Source organism: Ursus americanus, chromosome 34 (genome assembly GCF_024610735.1).
Source record: "Ursus americanus isolate L20-20 chromosome 34, mUrsAme1.1.p, whole genome shotgun sequence".
Lineage (NCBI taxonomy): Eukaryota > Metazoa > Chordata > Mammalia > Carnivora > Ursidae > Ursus > Ursus americanus.
This window is the reverse complement of record NC_142160.1, coordinates 26,317,713-26,334,959: the sequence shown is the minus strand read 5'-3', so window position 1 is coordinate 26,334,959 and position 17,247 is coordinate 26,317,713. Positions and strand designations below refer to the sequence as shown.

The window sequence follows — 17,247 nt, the reverse complement described above, 5'->3', positions numbered from 1 at the left end:
GGGGAACATCCAGGAGGAAATGAATGGGAAGGAAATGGGGACAAGAGGCTCCTAAGTAGAAACTGCCCTCTTCCCTTCCCTTCTGTGTCTTTACCGGTTGTGATTACGCTCCTCGGCCACGTGACGTCAGTTACAACTGAAACAGGTCTACTGCCTTGCCTTCTCTGCGGGGAGTGCCTGCCCCTGGGACCACCTACCACGAGTCCTTGCTGACCATTCCCCAGGGTCGCTCCTGCGACAACTCAGTACTTTCAGGAACCAGATGCCTGTACTGCGTGTCCCCAAGCCACAAGCAGCTGCTTATTGGGAGATTCATTTATGTAAAAAAAAAAAAAAAAAAAAAAAAAAAAGATGTGGTTAGAGGGACACCTGGGTGGCTCAGTCGGTTGAGCGTCTGCCTTCAGCCCAGGTCATGATCCCAGGGTCCTGGAATCGAGCCCCACATCAGGCTCCCTGCTCCACAGAGAACCTGCTTCTCCCGCTGCCTGCCTCTCTCCCTGCTTGTGCGCGCTAACCCCCCCCCCCCCGCAAATAAATAAATAAAATCTTAAAAAAAAAAAAAGAATGTGGTTAGAAACACATGGCAGCCAACTCCTCCCTCTCTGGCTCATCAGGAAGCTGGGGTCTAGAGCCCCCTGAGGGAACGACTGAGGCAAACAACCTCTCGAGTCGCATTGACCACGGAGTCCAGGAGATTCTCCTGAACGAGCAGGCCCTGGTGACCCCGGGAAGGAGATCGGAGCTCACCACACAGCAAGTGAGCTCAACACGGGGGAAGGACCCCCTCCCCAAGGCTGGGAGGAATCAGCACGGACGCCCAGAGCCCACTGAGGGCACAGGAAGCGGACATTTCTATTTCAGGCCTGAATGTGGGCGCTGAGCTAATGAGCTCTGCTCAGCCTCAGTGAGCCCGTCTTTCCTTCAGGAACAGCTCCATGTCCGGGATGTCCTAAAATGACCTCCAGGACTGAAGGACGGCTGTCCTGCCACAGCTGCCGGGGGCCTTGTAGACACACCCACATCTGCTCCTGGGCGCTGGACCACAGGACGGGCCATCACAGGGAAATCTTTATGTCTCCCTGGGGACTCAGGGAGGGGTCTGCAGGACAGCAACAAGAGCCAACACGTGGTGCTTACTGTGTGCAGACGCTGTTCTAAAGGCGTCATTTACATTGCCGCCATACCACAGGGGAGCACAATAATTACACCATTTGAGGAACAGGAAACTGAGGCACAGAGCTGCTAGAAGGTAGCAGTGCTGGGATTTGAGCCGGAGCCGTCTGACGCCCGAGTCTGGGCCCTCGGTCACCACTTTAGATTTTGCCTCTGTGCATTCAGGGCACCAACAGGAACGATGTCCTTTGCTCACAGGAATTAAAATGATTTTTCTTTGCCTTGACCTCTCCTTAGAGAACAATCCCAGGATAATGGTAAAATACTAGACATTGGAATATTCTCTATCCCATCCTTCTTTTAGCAGTCTAGGCACCAAAACACAGGGGTGCCAATCGGTGAGACAGAATAAAGGAACCTGAAACTGGGACAGTGCAAGAGCCTGCCTATCCCGATGTAAAGATTCTAGGCTGGAGAACAGCTAGCCAGCTCCCCTGGGCGCAGGGGGTCAGCATTAGCACCACACAAGCTTCTCTGTGTTTATACTTCCAATTACAAAAGCAATGTAAGCACAGGGCAGGGAATCTGGGAGCAGATTAAGGGAGAAAGCACTTTAACCCCACCAGTCTGATCCCACCTCGGCCGTCACATCAGGGCTTGTCCTTCCTGTCCTCTGTCTGGGCTTTACTGACTGTTTCAGACCCATCATTGCAATGACCTGGCTTTGCACCCAGCCTGGCAATCCACTTTTAAATAAAAGCATGGACCTTTCCTAAAGGGGAGACGGGCAGTTAAACACAGCACAGCCCAAGGGAAAGCTGTGTCACTCTGCCCGAGGATGATGTCTCCCTGGTGACCCCCCAGCCGAGTGCGGCTCATGGTCTGCCATTGATTTCTGCTTAAAAACGAGTGGCCGCCCCTTCCCGGGGTCCGGGCTCTGTGCGAAGTCTATAAGAGGGTAAGCAGCACTCCAAGCCGAGAAAGATCTGCCAGACGCCTCACTGTGAGAAGCATGCTGGCTGGGACTGTTGAGCCCACACACAGCAGGGGCGACGCTGGCACTCAGATTCGGGTGGTGGCGCCCGGAGTGGGGTGTGGGTCCCAGTCGTCCTCTGTGGAATGGGGGGAACCCGAGAATCCCTGACCCAGCACGTGTATGCACTTGTAAGGTGTTCGGCCTAATGGAATCTCTCCCTCCCCCAGTGGGCTGTAAGAGAGAGATCTGATAAGTAACAGGAAAAGTGCATCCTCATCGAGCCACGGGGGAGGCCAGACTCCACGTCAGGTTCTTTTCCCTGTAGATGGCCACTGTCACTAGTAACTGACTTAAAACTGCCCTTGTCTTGCGACCGCTTGCCTGTAAATGTAAGCCTCTATGGGGGTGCCTGGGTGGCTCCGTCGGTTAAACGTCCAACCCCTGATTTTGGCTCAGGTCATGATCCCAGGATCATGAGATCGAGCGCCCCCATCAGACTCCACAGTCAGCAGGGAGTCTGCTTCTCTCCTCTCGCTGCCCCTCCCCCTGCTCACGTGAGCATTCTCTCTCTCTCTCTCTCTCTCTCTTTCAAATCAATAACTAAATAAAATAAACATAAGTCTCTGCCCTCAAATGCAGGGCACCTGGCTATCAAATCCACCCAAAGTCAAAGGCTGCAAACACTTGAGCCAAGGTGGCCTGTTGCCGTGTTGCACACTGCTCCATTCTTCCATGTGCTGGCAGACATACTGCTTCAAGTTAAGAGAAATTTAAAGATTAGGAGACTTTATGTGAAAGTTCCTTGTTGATTTGCTGACAGTGACTCTCAGGCTCCACCCCCTTCGTAAGCAAAAACACTTTCCCTTGTTTGTCTTGCCCAAACTCTCCCCCACAGTGAGACAGTGGGCGGCGGTGCAGGTGGGAGAACAAGTCCACAGCTAACGCACGCATTCCCTGCAAGAACGCGTATGGCGAGGGACATTTTTTCCCAGACTGTTCTCCTCCTGGAATTTCCAGAAGGAAAGGCACAATGAATCCCTGCAGTGGCCTGGGACATCTCTCTTCCCAGTACCTTTGTAGCCAGTTCACGGACTCCAAGTCACAAAGGTGTCAAGATGCGTTATCTCCCAGCTCAACTCCAGGCACTGGGAAAGCTAACTACTCCCACCCGTGTCCCCTCCCCAACCACAGCCAGACCCTGGGACCCCTAGGAAAATTCAGACTCTCAGTAGCTGTGGAGGGTAAGAGGGGATCCCCCTCCCAGGGCACTTTGCAGTTTATGTGGCGGGACTTCTGGGGGATACCTGGAGCTTATTTTGGATAATACGTTTCCATTGAGCACTGAAATTGGGCTGTTTTTTCATCTCTTGAAAGTTTGTTTTCAAAAAATTGTTACATGATTACAGTTGGCCCTTGAACAACACAGGCATTATGAGTGCTGAACCCCCACACGGTTGAAAATCCAGATGTATCTTTGACTCCCCCAAAACTTAATTACTAACAAGCTACTGTTTGACCAGAAGCCTTCCCGGGACCATAAACAGGTGATTAACATGCATTTTGTATGTTTATATGGACTACACACTGTATTCTTACAATAAGGTAAGTTAGAGAAAAGGAAATGTTAGTAAGAAAATCAGAAGGAAGGGACCATAGATTTGCATAGAGGCAGACCTGCACAGTTCGAACCTGTGTTGTTCAAGGGTCACCTACATTATATGGAACTAGGAAAAAATGCAGTCCTGTTTAATGCAAGAAGTTAGGACTAGACAATTCTCTACTGTGCGGGGCTGTCCTGTGCCCTGCAAGGTCCTGAGCGCTTCTCTCTCTGGTCTCTGCAAGGATCGCCTTCCCCAGTCCGTGACAACTCAAAGTGTCTTCAGACACTGCCAAATGTTCCCTGGGTGGTGCCAAAATCCCAAAACACCACTGTTACTACTTTCTTTTTATGCACGTTTTAAAAACACAGGAGGGATTATAATGGGCGTACATATCATTTATCTTCTGCTTTGAAGCCCTGGAATATCCTAAGCATTAAACTCTTCCTGCTAAAACCTCTTCAAAAACATTTTAGTGGTCAAAAACAGTACTATCCTATAGCTGTACAGCAATTTGCTAGACATTACTGTTGGTCATCAGACATTTCTGATTTTTATTACTGTATTATAAATAATACTCAATGAACATCTGTTAGCATAAAACACTATTTCCTGCATTTCTTTCATTTCTTTAGGATAGAGTCCTAGGCAAGAGTTCCTACCTTAAAGGGTGTGAGTCTTTTGAAGACTCTTGACACACACTGCTGTGATGTGGGCTGGAAAGACACCCCTGCATTTGCTTATATTTGCCCTGTTTCCTTAAACCTTAGAGCAACAGTGTGTCCTAACCCCGAGCATATCATGTGATGTCCTGGAGCTCACATTCAGAAGGAAAGAAGCAGTCAGCTTTCTCATTTCCGGTCTACTTTATGGGAACAGTTATTACAGAAGGGGCGGGAGGAGGGAAACCAGGCACAGAAACTGTAAGGAGGCCAAATGATGTCCGAGTCCAAACACAGAAGAAGAAACTGACAGGTGTCTGATACATTGACGGTAACTGTGTGCAAACCACAGGACAGGGAGCGATGCCTTTCCTACAGCCTGTGTGTCCAAAACCTCATTTTGTTCATCTCATTGTTTACAAAGAAAAAGAATTTTTCACATAAAAACAATTTCAGACTGATAAGCAGAATTTCTCACCTTTCGGAGTCTTGCAAGCAGACCTGCTACGTGTTCGTGCTGTTCTGATTTAGCAAGCTCTTCTGCTGTCTTCCCGTCCTGTTGGAGAGAAAGGATTAGTGTCTTTCTTTCACAGGACAGCTGTCTGTCTATACACGAGTTCTGCTGCCAGAGGCAGAAGCAAGTGTTAACAGGCCTTAGAAATGACAAAAGTGGACAGAGTCTCCTGGGTTCTTTCTCCTTCTGTACAGTCCTTATTTCATTTCCTTATTGGTTGTCCAGGGAAGGAAGACGAGAATTAGAAAAAATTGTGCACCAGTGTCTTGAAGTCCGTCGGTGAGATGTCTCAGACCCACAGGCTTTCATCACACTCCGCACCTCGTTGGCGGGCGGATTACCCCAAATGCTGACCCCTTTCCCATAAAGCAGACAATGGAGACTTTCATAGATGCCAAATGCCACTGAGTGCCAGCTAATGTCTTAAGTTCCTTCCAGGACAAACCTGAGCGCTCATACAGGATGCTAGGTACTGGTAATTATTGTGCATTTCAAAGAAAAGCCTTAGTTTCACAGACAATTTTGATCTATAGATTTTCAGTGAACGTAAGAGGAGGAAATCAGAGTTCACAGCACCTTTTAATGAGAGAATTTTCCTAAGGCTGCAGTTGCACAGCGAGCAAATTCACTTCCCTTTCTGGGCCCGCGATAAGCAGGACCCTGGCTAACAGGCATCGCGCGCTTCCTAACATCGCACGCCTGGTCCAGTTGTCCATGTTTCGCACGCAGGAACCCTGGAGTCCCTCGGGAGAGGCGGGAACTCTGGCTGTTCATGGGCCACCGAGGAGGACACAGAGGCTTAGGGACTGTTCTGCTACAGTTTTAAAGTCATGACAGATTTGAAGTAGAAAAGGCGAGAAGCAATAAAAGCAAATAAAAGCAATCTCTTTTCAACAAGAGTAAGAAGGATTTGGGCCCATCTCTCTCTCACTCGGGGTTTACCAGTCCCAGTTGGAGCTCCGTTCCCGCGGAAGCTCAGAGAGGCCCGAGTCTGACTAACAGCACATCTCCCCAGCACATCTCCCAACTTCTCAGCTCAAGTCATCCTCCGAGCCATGCTTAGGGTTTCACGAGACCAGCGTTTCTCAGCCTCAGCACTGCTGACATTTTGGACCAGACAATTCTCTGCTGTGCGGGGCTGTCCTGTGCCCTGCAGGGTCCTGAGCGCTTCTCTCTCTGGTCTCTGCAAGGATCGCCTTCCCCAGTCCGTGACAACTCAAAGTGTCTTCAGACACTGCCAAATGTTCCCTGGGTGGTGCCAAATCACCCCAGTTGAGAACCACTGCCTTAGGCTGAAGCTGGAAGCTCACGTGAATGCGGGGAGGAGGCTTTATAGCCCCACTGCCCATCGCTCTCCCCTAGGGTCCCCAGAGGTCTCCAGTGGGCAGGGAAGGGCTTCTTGCTTTGAAGTGAATCAGGGATCTTGTCAAGACACCACACCCCAACCAGGGATTCCTGCCAAACTGCCTAGATCTTTACTGACCTGACAAGAGAAGGCCTCAGGTTAGCGGTACCCAAACTTCACTGCACACTGGAACCCTGGGGTCTTTAAGAACCCCCTGCTGGCTGCACGCGCCCACTCCCTTCTGCACACTCTTCTTCCCTCAGCCTGGTGGTGACAAGGACACAGCAGTTGTAAGCGCTCCCAGTGATTCCGACGTGCAGCCAGGTGTGAGGACCACTGTCCTAGTTGGGAGAAATCTGAGCCCTGACTAAAGTTGTCTGTCTTCTGGTGTCTTTTGGCCATAGCATTTCTCTCAGAGGCCCGGGATCGGCACGTTACACAGGCAGAGGACCTTCAGTGACAAAGGTTACTGTCCATCACGGAGCCTCCGCAGTGACAAGAATAACCACCAACAATCAAATATCCTACAGTTATGGAGCACTTTACAGTTTGCAAAATTTTGCCCTAAGAGACACTGTTCAGGCTCCCAAAAGAAAGGCCCGCCAGTGTGGTGGAAAGTTTGACCTTTGGAATCAGAAGGACAAGGTTTACGTCCTGAATCTGCTCCTTGCCAGCTGTGCAGTCACTGGCCCGTCTGGAACCTGGGCTTCTTCATCTGCAAGGCAGAAACGGCCCTGAGTGCAAAGGTCCTGAGGCAGCAGGATAACTGTCATGTTTGAAGAGTTTCAAAGAAGCTCATATGGCTCATGTAGTTCTGGGGGTGGGGGTGGGGTGGTCAAAGGGAGGAGATGGAGCAAAAGATGGGGGTCAGGGAGGCAATGTGAGGGGCCAATCTTTAAGGGAACCCCCATCATAAGGACTTCTAACTTGATGGAGGGTCTGAGCAGAGGAGGGACATTCTGAGTTATATTTCAATGGAGTCACACAAGCCGCTGCCTGAGGAACAGTCTGGGCAGGTGAGGGTAGAAGCAAGGAAACCAGTTAGGAGACTGGGACAGATTGCACATGATCATGGCCAAGGGCTCACAGCCTCATGGGGGATCAGCAGTCAGTTCTAACAGAGCAAGAAAGGGGAACAGCAAATCATAACTGCTAGAGGGGGCTGAAAAAGAGAAGGCTGTCCGGGGTTCCAGTTGAATACTGAAAGATGAGAAGGAGCTAGTGTTCCAGAATCTTCCTGCACCTCATGTCATCTGTGACTATGTGCCTGCGAGCCTGCTATTAGGCGTTGAAAGTCTCTCACACTAAAGGAAGGAGCTCGTTATGTCTTATGGCAGGGGTGTGTGTGCGGCAGGCACTCTGCAGGGGAGGGAGGGAGTAGAAACAGAGGAGATTCCAGAGGGAAAGAAGAGCATATGCCAGTTTGGTGAGCTGGGAACAAGCGAAGGGCTTCCCAGGACCTGCAAAGAAGTCTGTTCTGCCAGGTACAGCTGAGGGGGAACAGGGTGAAGGGTGAGGCTGGGCACAGAGGGTGCCAGGCAGCAGAAGTTGGAGTTGATCGGCTTTTCCAGAACCACAGATGTGGTGATGGAATGGAACCATCTGGAAGGCCATGGCTACAATCAAGGGACCAGATCCGAGGCTGAGCTGGTCCTGGGAGAAACACACACTGGAGTCCTTAACCAGGTAGAGGCCAGAGCGCTATGAGACCAAGAAGAATCCGGGACATGACCCCCAAGAGGATGCAGGGGAGCAGAGGCAAGCAGAGCTTCCCCGTCCCTGGACCCAGCGACCTGACACCTGCTGCAGCCCTCTGCAATGGTCAGGCGCTTACAGAGAAGGGTGGGCCGAGGGTGAGGATGAACGTGGAGGTCGGGCTCTCTGAAGTTGGTGCCCACCAGAAAGCAGGCGAGGGGGCGCTCCTGGGCAAGTGGGGCTGCAGCCAAGGACGTGGGCCTGAGGCCGGGGCAATGGCAGGCCAGGGTGGTCAGAGGGCAAGGGGCAGAGGGCAGGAGGACACTGGGATGGACATGGGGCTGGAGGAGGCGAGCAGAGGCAGGAGCAAGTGGGGTTTTCTTACCCAAGGCGGGAGAGAGGGGCAGAAGTGCAAGTCCTGGAGAGACAGCTAATGCACCAGGATTCAGAAAAGCTGCTGCCACTTAGGAGGACAATGAAGACCGGCGGGGGCATGGTTACCCCAAAAGTCAGAGCGGGCTTACACTGCGCGGAAGGAGACGCAGTGACTGAGTCAGGCCCCAGGGGTTCTTGGGGCGACCTCGAAAGTTCTACTTCTTGACCTTGAGTGGGTTATAAAGGTGCGGATCTTAACAGTAATTCAGCAAGCTTTACTTTTGTTCATGGGCTTTGTACCAAAAAAAAAAAATCTGTGTTTTATCTTACAATAAAAAAAGTTTTGAAGGCAAGAGCTACCATGAGGTTACTGGCAGAGAGCACAGCGTTCAGGAGGGGCTGTGGGGGGTGGGGTGGGGAGGAAGCGGGGGAGGGGGCGGGAGCCCAGGAAAAAGAGGGCAGGGCATTCAGAGGCTTTCCCAGGTAACTGGGGCTGAGACCAGAATGGGACAGCAAGCGACCGCTAGGGGGCGCCGCAGGGTCGCGGGCTGGGGTTAAGGACGCGGCACTCAGCCAGCTCAGGAGGCAGGGACAGCAGCGGAGCCAAGGGGCGGGCACTCTTAGCAGGCGGCCCCTCCCCACCCGTGGCTACTCGGTGCTTGAAACGTGGCCCCGGTAAGATGCCTGTGGGTGTAATACACGCACCGGATTTCCAAGACAGTACAAACCGAAGAATGGGAAATATCTCAATAGCTTTAAAATACTGACTGCAGGTCGAAATGATAACATTTGGCATGTTTTGTGCTGAACAAAATATATTCCTGAAATTAATTTCTTCAGTTTCTTTTCCTTTCTGGATGCGGCTTCTCGAACATTTAGAATGGCACATGCTGCACGCGTGATGGCTGTGTTGGCGATGTCAGCACGCAGCAGGGTGTCTACTTCCCCCCTTCCGCCCCCCCTTACACTGGAAGTTCCCCGAGGGAGGGGGCTCATCCGTCCAGGCCCCACTGTGTTCCTGGGTCTTAGCCGTGCTGGTACACAGTATGTGCCTAGTATTTGGGGACTGAAGACACAAGTGAGGCCCGGGAGTGGACTCCCAGGTGCCAGGGAGGCACAGTCGTAAGCAGAGGGTGAGCACGGAGATACAGGTGAGGGTGGGCTGCAGGGGAAGGCCCCTGGCGGGAAGCAAGGAAACGGCTGCTGTGGGCAAAGACAAAGGGAGAGGACCCAGGGCTCACAGAGGCCGTGGGGTGGCACCAACCACCCAGCAGAGGCCAGGGCCATACGTTCTACTGCCCCAACCTGACTGTGGCATTTGGCGGACTCAGCATCTGGTATCTTCAGAGCCGTCCTTGACAGTTTATTTTTTATGAAGCAACATTTTTGACTAAAAAAAAACCCTTTTCCTCATAAAAATGCATATAAATACTGCACTGTGGAGTAACTGAATTGAATGCCAAGGCATGGCTGGGCAGGGTTTGATAATGGCACATCAGGCCTAGAAGCCCATGCATGGCCATGTGGGGTGTTGTGATGGGCAGGGAGGTGCCCTAAGAAAGGGACATTCCCATCTGGAAAACTGGCATTCCTGGGCCTGCAGAAAAGCCCAGCTCAGGGCTCAACACTACAGAGAACGGGCCCACTACTCGCGGGGACAGAAGACATCAAAGGAACATCAGTGCCTTCAGAGAGGCAATGTCCTCCACCAGGGGTCACCAAACGTTTTCTGCAAAGGACCAGAGAGTAGATACTTGGGGCTCTGTAGGCCAAAGGGTCTCTGTTGCAACCTCTCAACTCCACCCTTATAGTATGAAAGTGGCCATAAATATGTAAATAATAAGCACGGCTGGGTCTCAATAAAACTTTATTTACAGAAACAGGCAGCGGGCTGGATTTGGCCTGTGGCCCATAGTTTGCCAACCCCTGCATGCCTCTCCAGGAAATGAGGCCTTCCAGCCTTAAGGCCCTGATTTTCCCACAATTGGCTGCCATATTTTAAAACTCCAGCGGATCTCCTTAGGCAAACACTTTATGTCAGCAGAGCGCTAGAGAGTTTCAGGGATCTCCCACATAGCAGAGTGAGAGACTCAACCCACCATGAGGCCAGAAGCAAGTCAAATGACAATATTGCACTGTAGCAGTAAAATGACAACCTTATCTCCTTAGTCTCTGTATTCTTCCTCTTTGGTATTTCACGAAATGTAAATCAAAGGGCCTTTCCCGCAGGGTGTGGACTGGGGAATGGGGAGGCGAGGGGAACTGAAGCATCTCCTGCAAAATCATTAGGCCGGCCTAAGAGTCAAGCCAGAGTTTTTAAACAAGAGAAAACAGCTCTCCTAAGGGGTTCCCCACCCCAGCCCCACCCGGAGGCATCTCCAGAGCCGGGTAGGGGAAGGGGAGCATCGGGAAAAGGAAAACACACATAGCTAACCGCACACGCCAAGGCGCTGCCGTGGACCACGGGACACAGCGCGGGCCCTGAAACGCGCAGGGGATGCGGCACAGCAAGCTGTCACCCCGACTCCGCGTGGGCACCTGTTTCTGTAACCACAGCGTAGGAGCAAAGCTTAACAGCAGCTTGTCTGCTGGAGACGCAGTTGCCAAGCAATACCTTTCCCCTCCAGCCCTTGCGGCCTGAGACGTTTTCTATCGCGTTCTATGGCTTTCTCCTGCCAGAAGGTGACTCACCGAGGTCAGGGCCTCCACGTTGGCGCCCGCCAGACAGAGGTAGCGGACCACATCCAGAATCCCGTTGTTGGCTGCGAGGTGCAGAGGCGTTCGGCCGTACTGGAAAACACAAAAAACCCAAAGAGAGTCCTTCTCACGATCGTTGCTGAGGACAGCCCTGCTGGGAGTCTACACCATGGGCCAGCGCTGAGTGAGGGATCTGGGATCCCCCCGAAGACACAGGAGGTGTGGCTCCCTTCTCCAGAAACTCGCCCTCTCCTGAGGGAGGCAAGCCCAGCAGAACGGGGGAAGAGAGTAACTTGGAAATGAAACTCTAGAGGATGAAAGAGTAGGAGGCTTATTATAACTAAATCAAGTCTCCTGCTGTGCTGGCAGAAATGAGGCCTGAGTCAGGGCTCTTACAAAGGGTCCCAAAGTTCCAGAAAGATCTACACCACGGTTCAAATATAGACACTGCAAGGGATAAAGGGATGGAAAGTCACTCCCTGCAACAAGGCCATGCCCACCATGCTCCCTATTGTTTACGCCTGTGGTTCCCAAACTGTGTGCCCAGGCACCTCAGGGTGCTGCAGTGAATTCATGGGGTACTGAGGAATATTTTACATTTTTGATGGAACCAGCAGGTTCAGACATGAAGTGAGCTCACTAGCTCCAGGCAGTTCATTAGATCTCAGCATTAGATCTCACTGCCTTCCTTTCAATGACATCATGTTAGCACAATGGGTGTTTGGAGGTTAATGCGCCAAGAGACCAGTATCTTGAGGACATCAGGGTAGAACAGGAAGTAAGAGTGGCAGTGTCCAACCTGAGTTCAAGGTCTGAGGGGTTGTGAGGGGCCCGGCAATCACACAATGGTACACCATTGTGGTTTACGGAAGAATGAAATAAAAATATCCATTTTCTTTCCATTTATGTGGATGATTTTTCCCATGACATAAATTCTTACTAGGTTGTTTGGACCAAACCACTTAACAAACAGAACGGTTAGGTATTTCTTTTGCTCTGGGGGAACCACAAAAAAAGTTCTGAGACACTAGGACAAGGGAGGCTGAAGCAGTTCAGGTTATCAGGTGTTAGGCCGTTTATTTGCAATTGTAAGCTTTTGTTCTGAAGTTAACACAGCTGATTTAGAATGTGCCAAGGACAGGGCCGGGTGGGGTGGAAAACAGAAGTGCTCCTTTCCTTCTGTCCCCTCCCCCAGGTTCCCTCCTCAGAGCACGTCCTGATGATCCCCTTTGGTGTCTTTCCTTCCGAGCTTTTAGCTCTGAATCCATAAAAGGAAACAAATAATCTGAAAACCCAGGACATCATCATTCTCCACTTTATTCGTTCACCTAACAATACATGGCGGGACACTTTGCCATGCGCGTCACTAAGTCTATTATGTTCTTTCAGATACCTGAGTAATACGCAATGTGTGGCTATGTCATAATTCACTCCGCCAGCCCTCGGAGGACGGACACTTATGGTGGTTCCATTCCTTGCCCTTATAAATAATGCTGCAATGTGCATACACGTCTATGTTTTGTTTACTGCCATCTAGAGTGCTTTAGAAAGCAGATACGAAGCTTCCAAATACCCAAGAAATGAAGTGAGAAAGGAAAGTCGGGGTTGTAAAGATGTGATGAAGTGTCTGGATTTATGTGGAAGGGAGAGAAGCTTGGCAATGGGAGGCACTGCTTTATGGAAGGGAAGAAGGACAACAAACAAAAAGACAAAAAGGACTAGGAAGCTGACGCTTTTGAAGGCTCCAACCTTTGACAGAACCAAACCCAAATTTCTAAGCGTTGGAGTCAAGGTCTTGCACCATCTGGACCCAAGATCCCCTCCCACCTGCATTTTCTCTCTGCGCCCCACTGTCTGCCTCCCTCAATACCTACACCCCGTCTCAGTGGCCGGTGCATCCAGACAGTCGTCCCCAAACATACACAAATACTTCCCTCTTCTTCATCCAGCAAAGCCCCAGATGCCTCTGAAAAGCCCTCCCAGTTTCTCTCCTGTGCCGAGGTCCGCACTGCCGTACACCTGTGCTGCTTTCCCAGCAGGGACTGCAACAGGAGACGCGGCTGGAGCGAAAAGCAGCCCGTGGGCAAGGACCCTTCCCTCTGCTGGCCACAAGCCCCTCAGACCGCACCGGGCACAGCGTCGCCGGAAAGGCGTCAGTACACAATTGACCGGCACGGCATTCTCACTCACGCACTTGGATATGTGCATGTGCGTGTGGGTGCGTGTGCACACATCCATGTGTGCATGGGTGTGTGCGTGTGTGCCCATCCGCACATGCGAGTGTGTGCATGTGTGTGTGTGCACATCCACGTGTGCGTGTATCTGCATCTGTGTGTTTGCATGTGTGCATATCTGTTAAGGTGCGTCTTTCTGTGTGTTTGTGTGGGTGCATGTGTCTGTGCTGGTCTGGGTGCATTTGTGCACATATGTGTGCATCTGTGTGTGTGTGCACGTGTGTGTGTACGTGTGTGTGTGTGTATGAGCACAACATGCTTTCTATCTTCGCTGATAAGGAAGAGCCATCCCCGAGGAAGAAGGGTTAGGGTCCGTAGGCTCTGTGCCACCCAGCTCTGTGCTCCCTGTGCTTCCCAGCACAGCCCATTTTCACAGCCACTCTCCTGATTTTCCCACGGGACGAGTGAAGACTGAGAAATATCTATTTCACTCTCATGAGTCAAAGATAGTGACAAATTGCTGTCACATACTGAGGACAGGGGTGGGATCTGAATGGCCACTTTCATCTCCGGGCAAACTGAATCCAGGTGAGGAAAAGGCTGGACACACCACGAGAAAAGAGTGACCGTCTGCCTGTGGGACAGGGGCCGCCATGTGCCAGTGTCCATTTGGACAGCGGCTTACACGGCAGAGGCCAAGGAGAGCCACATGCACTTTCTGAGCGAACAACTCCTTCCTCTTACGAATTCCCATCATTCAAACTCCTCTAGAGCTCCATCGTTTTCCTAAAACAAAAAACTAGAAAAGGAAGAAAAAACCAAAGATGTCCCCCGTCCTCTGAAGGAGGCGTGAGACGCACCACATCACGGTGTGCTGAACCCCTGGGCACCGACGGCAGCCTGGGGAGCCCGTGTGCGGTCCAAGCGCGCAGAGTGGCTGCCGCACAATCATCCACTTCCAGGAGGCTCACACCCTGCAGCTTCAGCCGAGCTCAAGCCAACGACCAAATCACCCACTGAACGCCCTCTCTGAGCTGCTGTGTTGCCGTACGCGGTACAAACAAGTCTACGCGGGCACGTCTGAACGACCATCGCAGCATCAAAAAGGGAGAGGCTTTCCCATTCAATACGCCACCTGTTTTTAAACATGAAAGTCTAGGATTATCTTGCTGGGTATTTTATTTTTTCCAAGATTTATTTATTTATTTGAGAGAGCAAGGGAGAGAGGGCACGGGTGTGAGAGCAGGGGGAGGGGCAGAGAGAGAGGGAGAGAATCTTCAAGCAGACTCCCCACTGAGCACAGGGCCCACAGCAGCCCCTGAGATCATGACCTGAGCCAAAATCCACAGTCGGCCATTTAACTGACTGAGCCCCCCAGCACCCCGCCTGCGGGGTATTTTCAAGAGCATATTTAGCAAATGCACTGTTTGCACCCATTCCCTTCTTTAACTGAGTGCAAAGAACCCTGAGTCCCCTGCTCTGCTTGCTCTGCTCCTCCACCTTCCCCAGGAGACAGCTCATCTCAGAGGCTGTGCTCACAGCAGCCAGCTGTGCATGCTATGGCCAAAGGAATTCAAGTAAGTGTCACAATGTTCCTCGAAGCCACTTTTTATTTGTTTAAAGACTCCTGGAAGGAAAGTCGAGGTCTTGATGCTGCTTAATATTACATTTGGCTTTCCCTTTAAGCCACTTATCTAACGGACTTGGCAGGATCAGAACGGATAACAAAGAAAGCAACCAGCACAGCAGCTAATGGCTAAGACCTACGATATTGTGCTTTCAAATTTCCAGAATGCGAAGACTGCCAATTTCAATTTTCATTAGAATTAATCACGTAATAGGCGAGAGGAATAATTTTTGTAGGAGTGTAATTTTCCCACTGCTTCAGATATTAATTCTCTTACTTCAAACAAATCATAATAAAATTCTGTGGCATCATGTCTGCCACTTATAAACAAACACTTCCTACATTCAAAAATTTAATTCTACTTGGACTTTCTTTTTAACACAATCACAAAAGAATAGTGTTTGCCTTTCATACAGTGACATGGCTGAAACCGCAGGAACACCCAACTCTTCTGTCTTATTTGGTAATGAAAAGCTAGATGGCGTTCAGGGAAAAGGGAAGGTGTTAGCTAACTTCTAGAAGTCAACATCTGGGGTTTTTGGAGCATGTAATTGTTTATTTCCATTTCTTTATTTGCCAGATGATAGCATTCCATTGGTCTTACCAAATTAATTTAGCACAAAAAAGGCTTGTGAATGCCTGACCATAAAACTCTAGAAGCTAAGAACAGAAATCTGGATCTCGGATTCTCAATGAGGTGTTTTCCTGAAGACTTAGTGCTCCAGAAAGATGCTCTCATTTGACCGATGTTCTGGGATTCCTCTCCAAGAGGTCACACACACACACACACACACACACACTCCCCCTTTCTCTCTCTCCCTCTCTCGATGTTCGTAAGTGACAACCTGGCTAGGTAGGAAGTACTCGTTAATGTAATAATTTTCTGTTACTTCATGAAGTTATTCAAAAGCCAAATGTAAAATACGACACTACTAAGTAGAGAGCCTGTAAGACCGAACAGGTCCCCATGAGTAACACAGACATCGAACAATGATGAGACGCAAAGAGAAGCTTGGCCCAAACCCACAGGCAGGTGGATGGACACACGTGCTGGCCCCTGCAGAGATCCCCACCGGCGTTACCTTGTTAGAGATATCCAAATTGCAGCTGGCTTCACAGAGGGCCACCACGATAGGCACGTTGCCATCTTTGCAGGCCACATGGAGGGGGGTGTTGCCGTGCCTGTCTTGGAAGTCGACAGAACATCCCTGGCTGATGAGAGTCTGGATGACCTCCATCTGACACCGTCTCACGGCAAGATGAAGAGCAATGTGTCCATCCTGCAAGAAGCACCGAGGGCCGTGAGGTCTTTCCCTTAGGCACGCGGGGCTGGCCGCTGGCCTTTCCAGCCGCTGCCGGGCCAAGATGAATTGGTAACGGCGTTGCTGGTGCAAAGCCTGACAGAGGATTACAACACAGACTTTACTCCTGGCGGGTGGGGGACAGGCTTCGTGCACCCCACTCTGAATAACCACAAACTAAACTGACCAACAGCCTGACTGAAACTACTTTTAAAAACACTTGCTCAGCAGTCTTAACTAACTTCCTAAGCAGAAAGCCTATTCTTTTATCTCACCCTGGGAGACATTGAGAAAACCATGGGAAGTGATGTGCTCAAGGACTGTCGCATATATTGGTGGCAAATACAACCTGCTGAACCCAGGCATCCCCCAAAAGACCGGGCTTAGAACTCCCTCCACTCGTTACGGAGTCCCTGGCGAACAGACATGTTGTCCTGAGTTGGGGAGAGAGTATGGGGACATCGGTGTGGGGACTCCGGGATGTGACAACCACTAAAGGTCTTCAGCCATTACGAAATGTCTCCTGGGGGCAAGCTTGCTCCCAACTGAGAACCACCTCTCCGTACTAAGAAGATACTCCACCATCGGCAGTTACTAACTTAACCACAGCATTCCAAACCTGACTACATAGAGTAATATCATAGCCTCATGTATGTACAAACTCACAATAAGAACAGATTACGCTGCATCTGCATCATTAATAAAGGAACACCGTGTCCAGAATGGCAATGATCAGACAAATAAGGGCGGTTTTCATCTTTTTACAAAAGCTGGTGATGAAAGTAAATAAACCACCTCTTTCTTTATCTACGAAGTAAGAGTGAGTTGCCAATTATGGGGCGCCTGGGTAGCGCAGTCGTTAAAGCGTCTGCCTTCGGCTCAGGGCATGATCCCGGCGTACCGGGATCGAGTCCCACATCGGGCTCCTCCGCTATGAGCCTGCTTCTTCCTCTCCCACTCCCCCTGCTGTGTTCCCTCTCTCGCTGGCTGTCTCTGTCACATAAATAAATAAAATCTTTAAAAAAAATAATAATAATAAAAAAAAAAAAGAGTGAGTTGCCAATTTTAGTCCTAACTGAAGATTGTCTCAGGCTCAGGGATCATCACTGTAACCTGCTCCAAAGCAGAAAAAGGTTAAACATAAAACAGACACCTGAGTCACGTGACCAT

The 17,247-nt window shown here is 50.6% G+C and overlaps 1 protein-coding gene across 6 annotated transcripts in view; it reads right to left on the bottom strand.

Annotated features, from left to right (window-relative positions):
* Positions 1 to 17,247, bottom strand: part of DAPK1 (death associated protein kinase 1) — a 176,575-nt gene that overhangs the window by 24,334 nt on the left and 134,994 nt on the right. For all 6 annotated transcript variants that reach the window (XM_045780877.2, XM_045780879.2, XM_045780876.2 and 3 more), the window contains 3 exons: positions 15,859 to 16,056; positions 10,970 to 11,068; positions 4,828 to 4,905 (listed from right to left, as the gene is read on the bottom strand). In XM_045780877.2, coding sequence (XP_045636833.2) covers positions 4,828 to 4,905; positions 10,970 to 11,068; positions 15,859 to 16,056 — 375 coding nt within the window. The remainder of the gene's footprint in view (positions 1 to 4,827; positions 4,906 to 10,969; positions 11,069 to 15,858; positions 16,057 to 17,247) is intronic.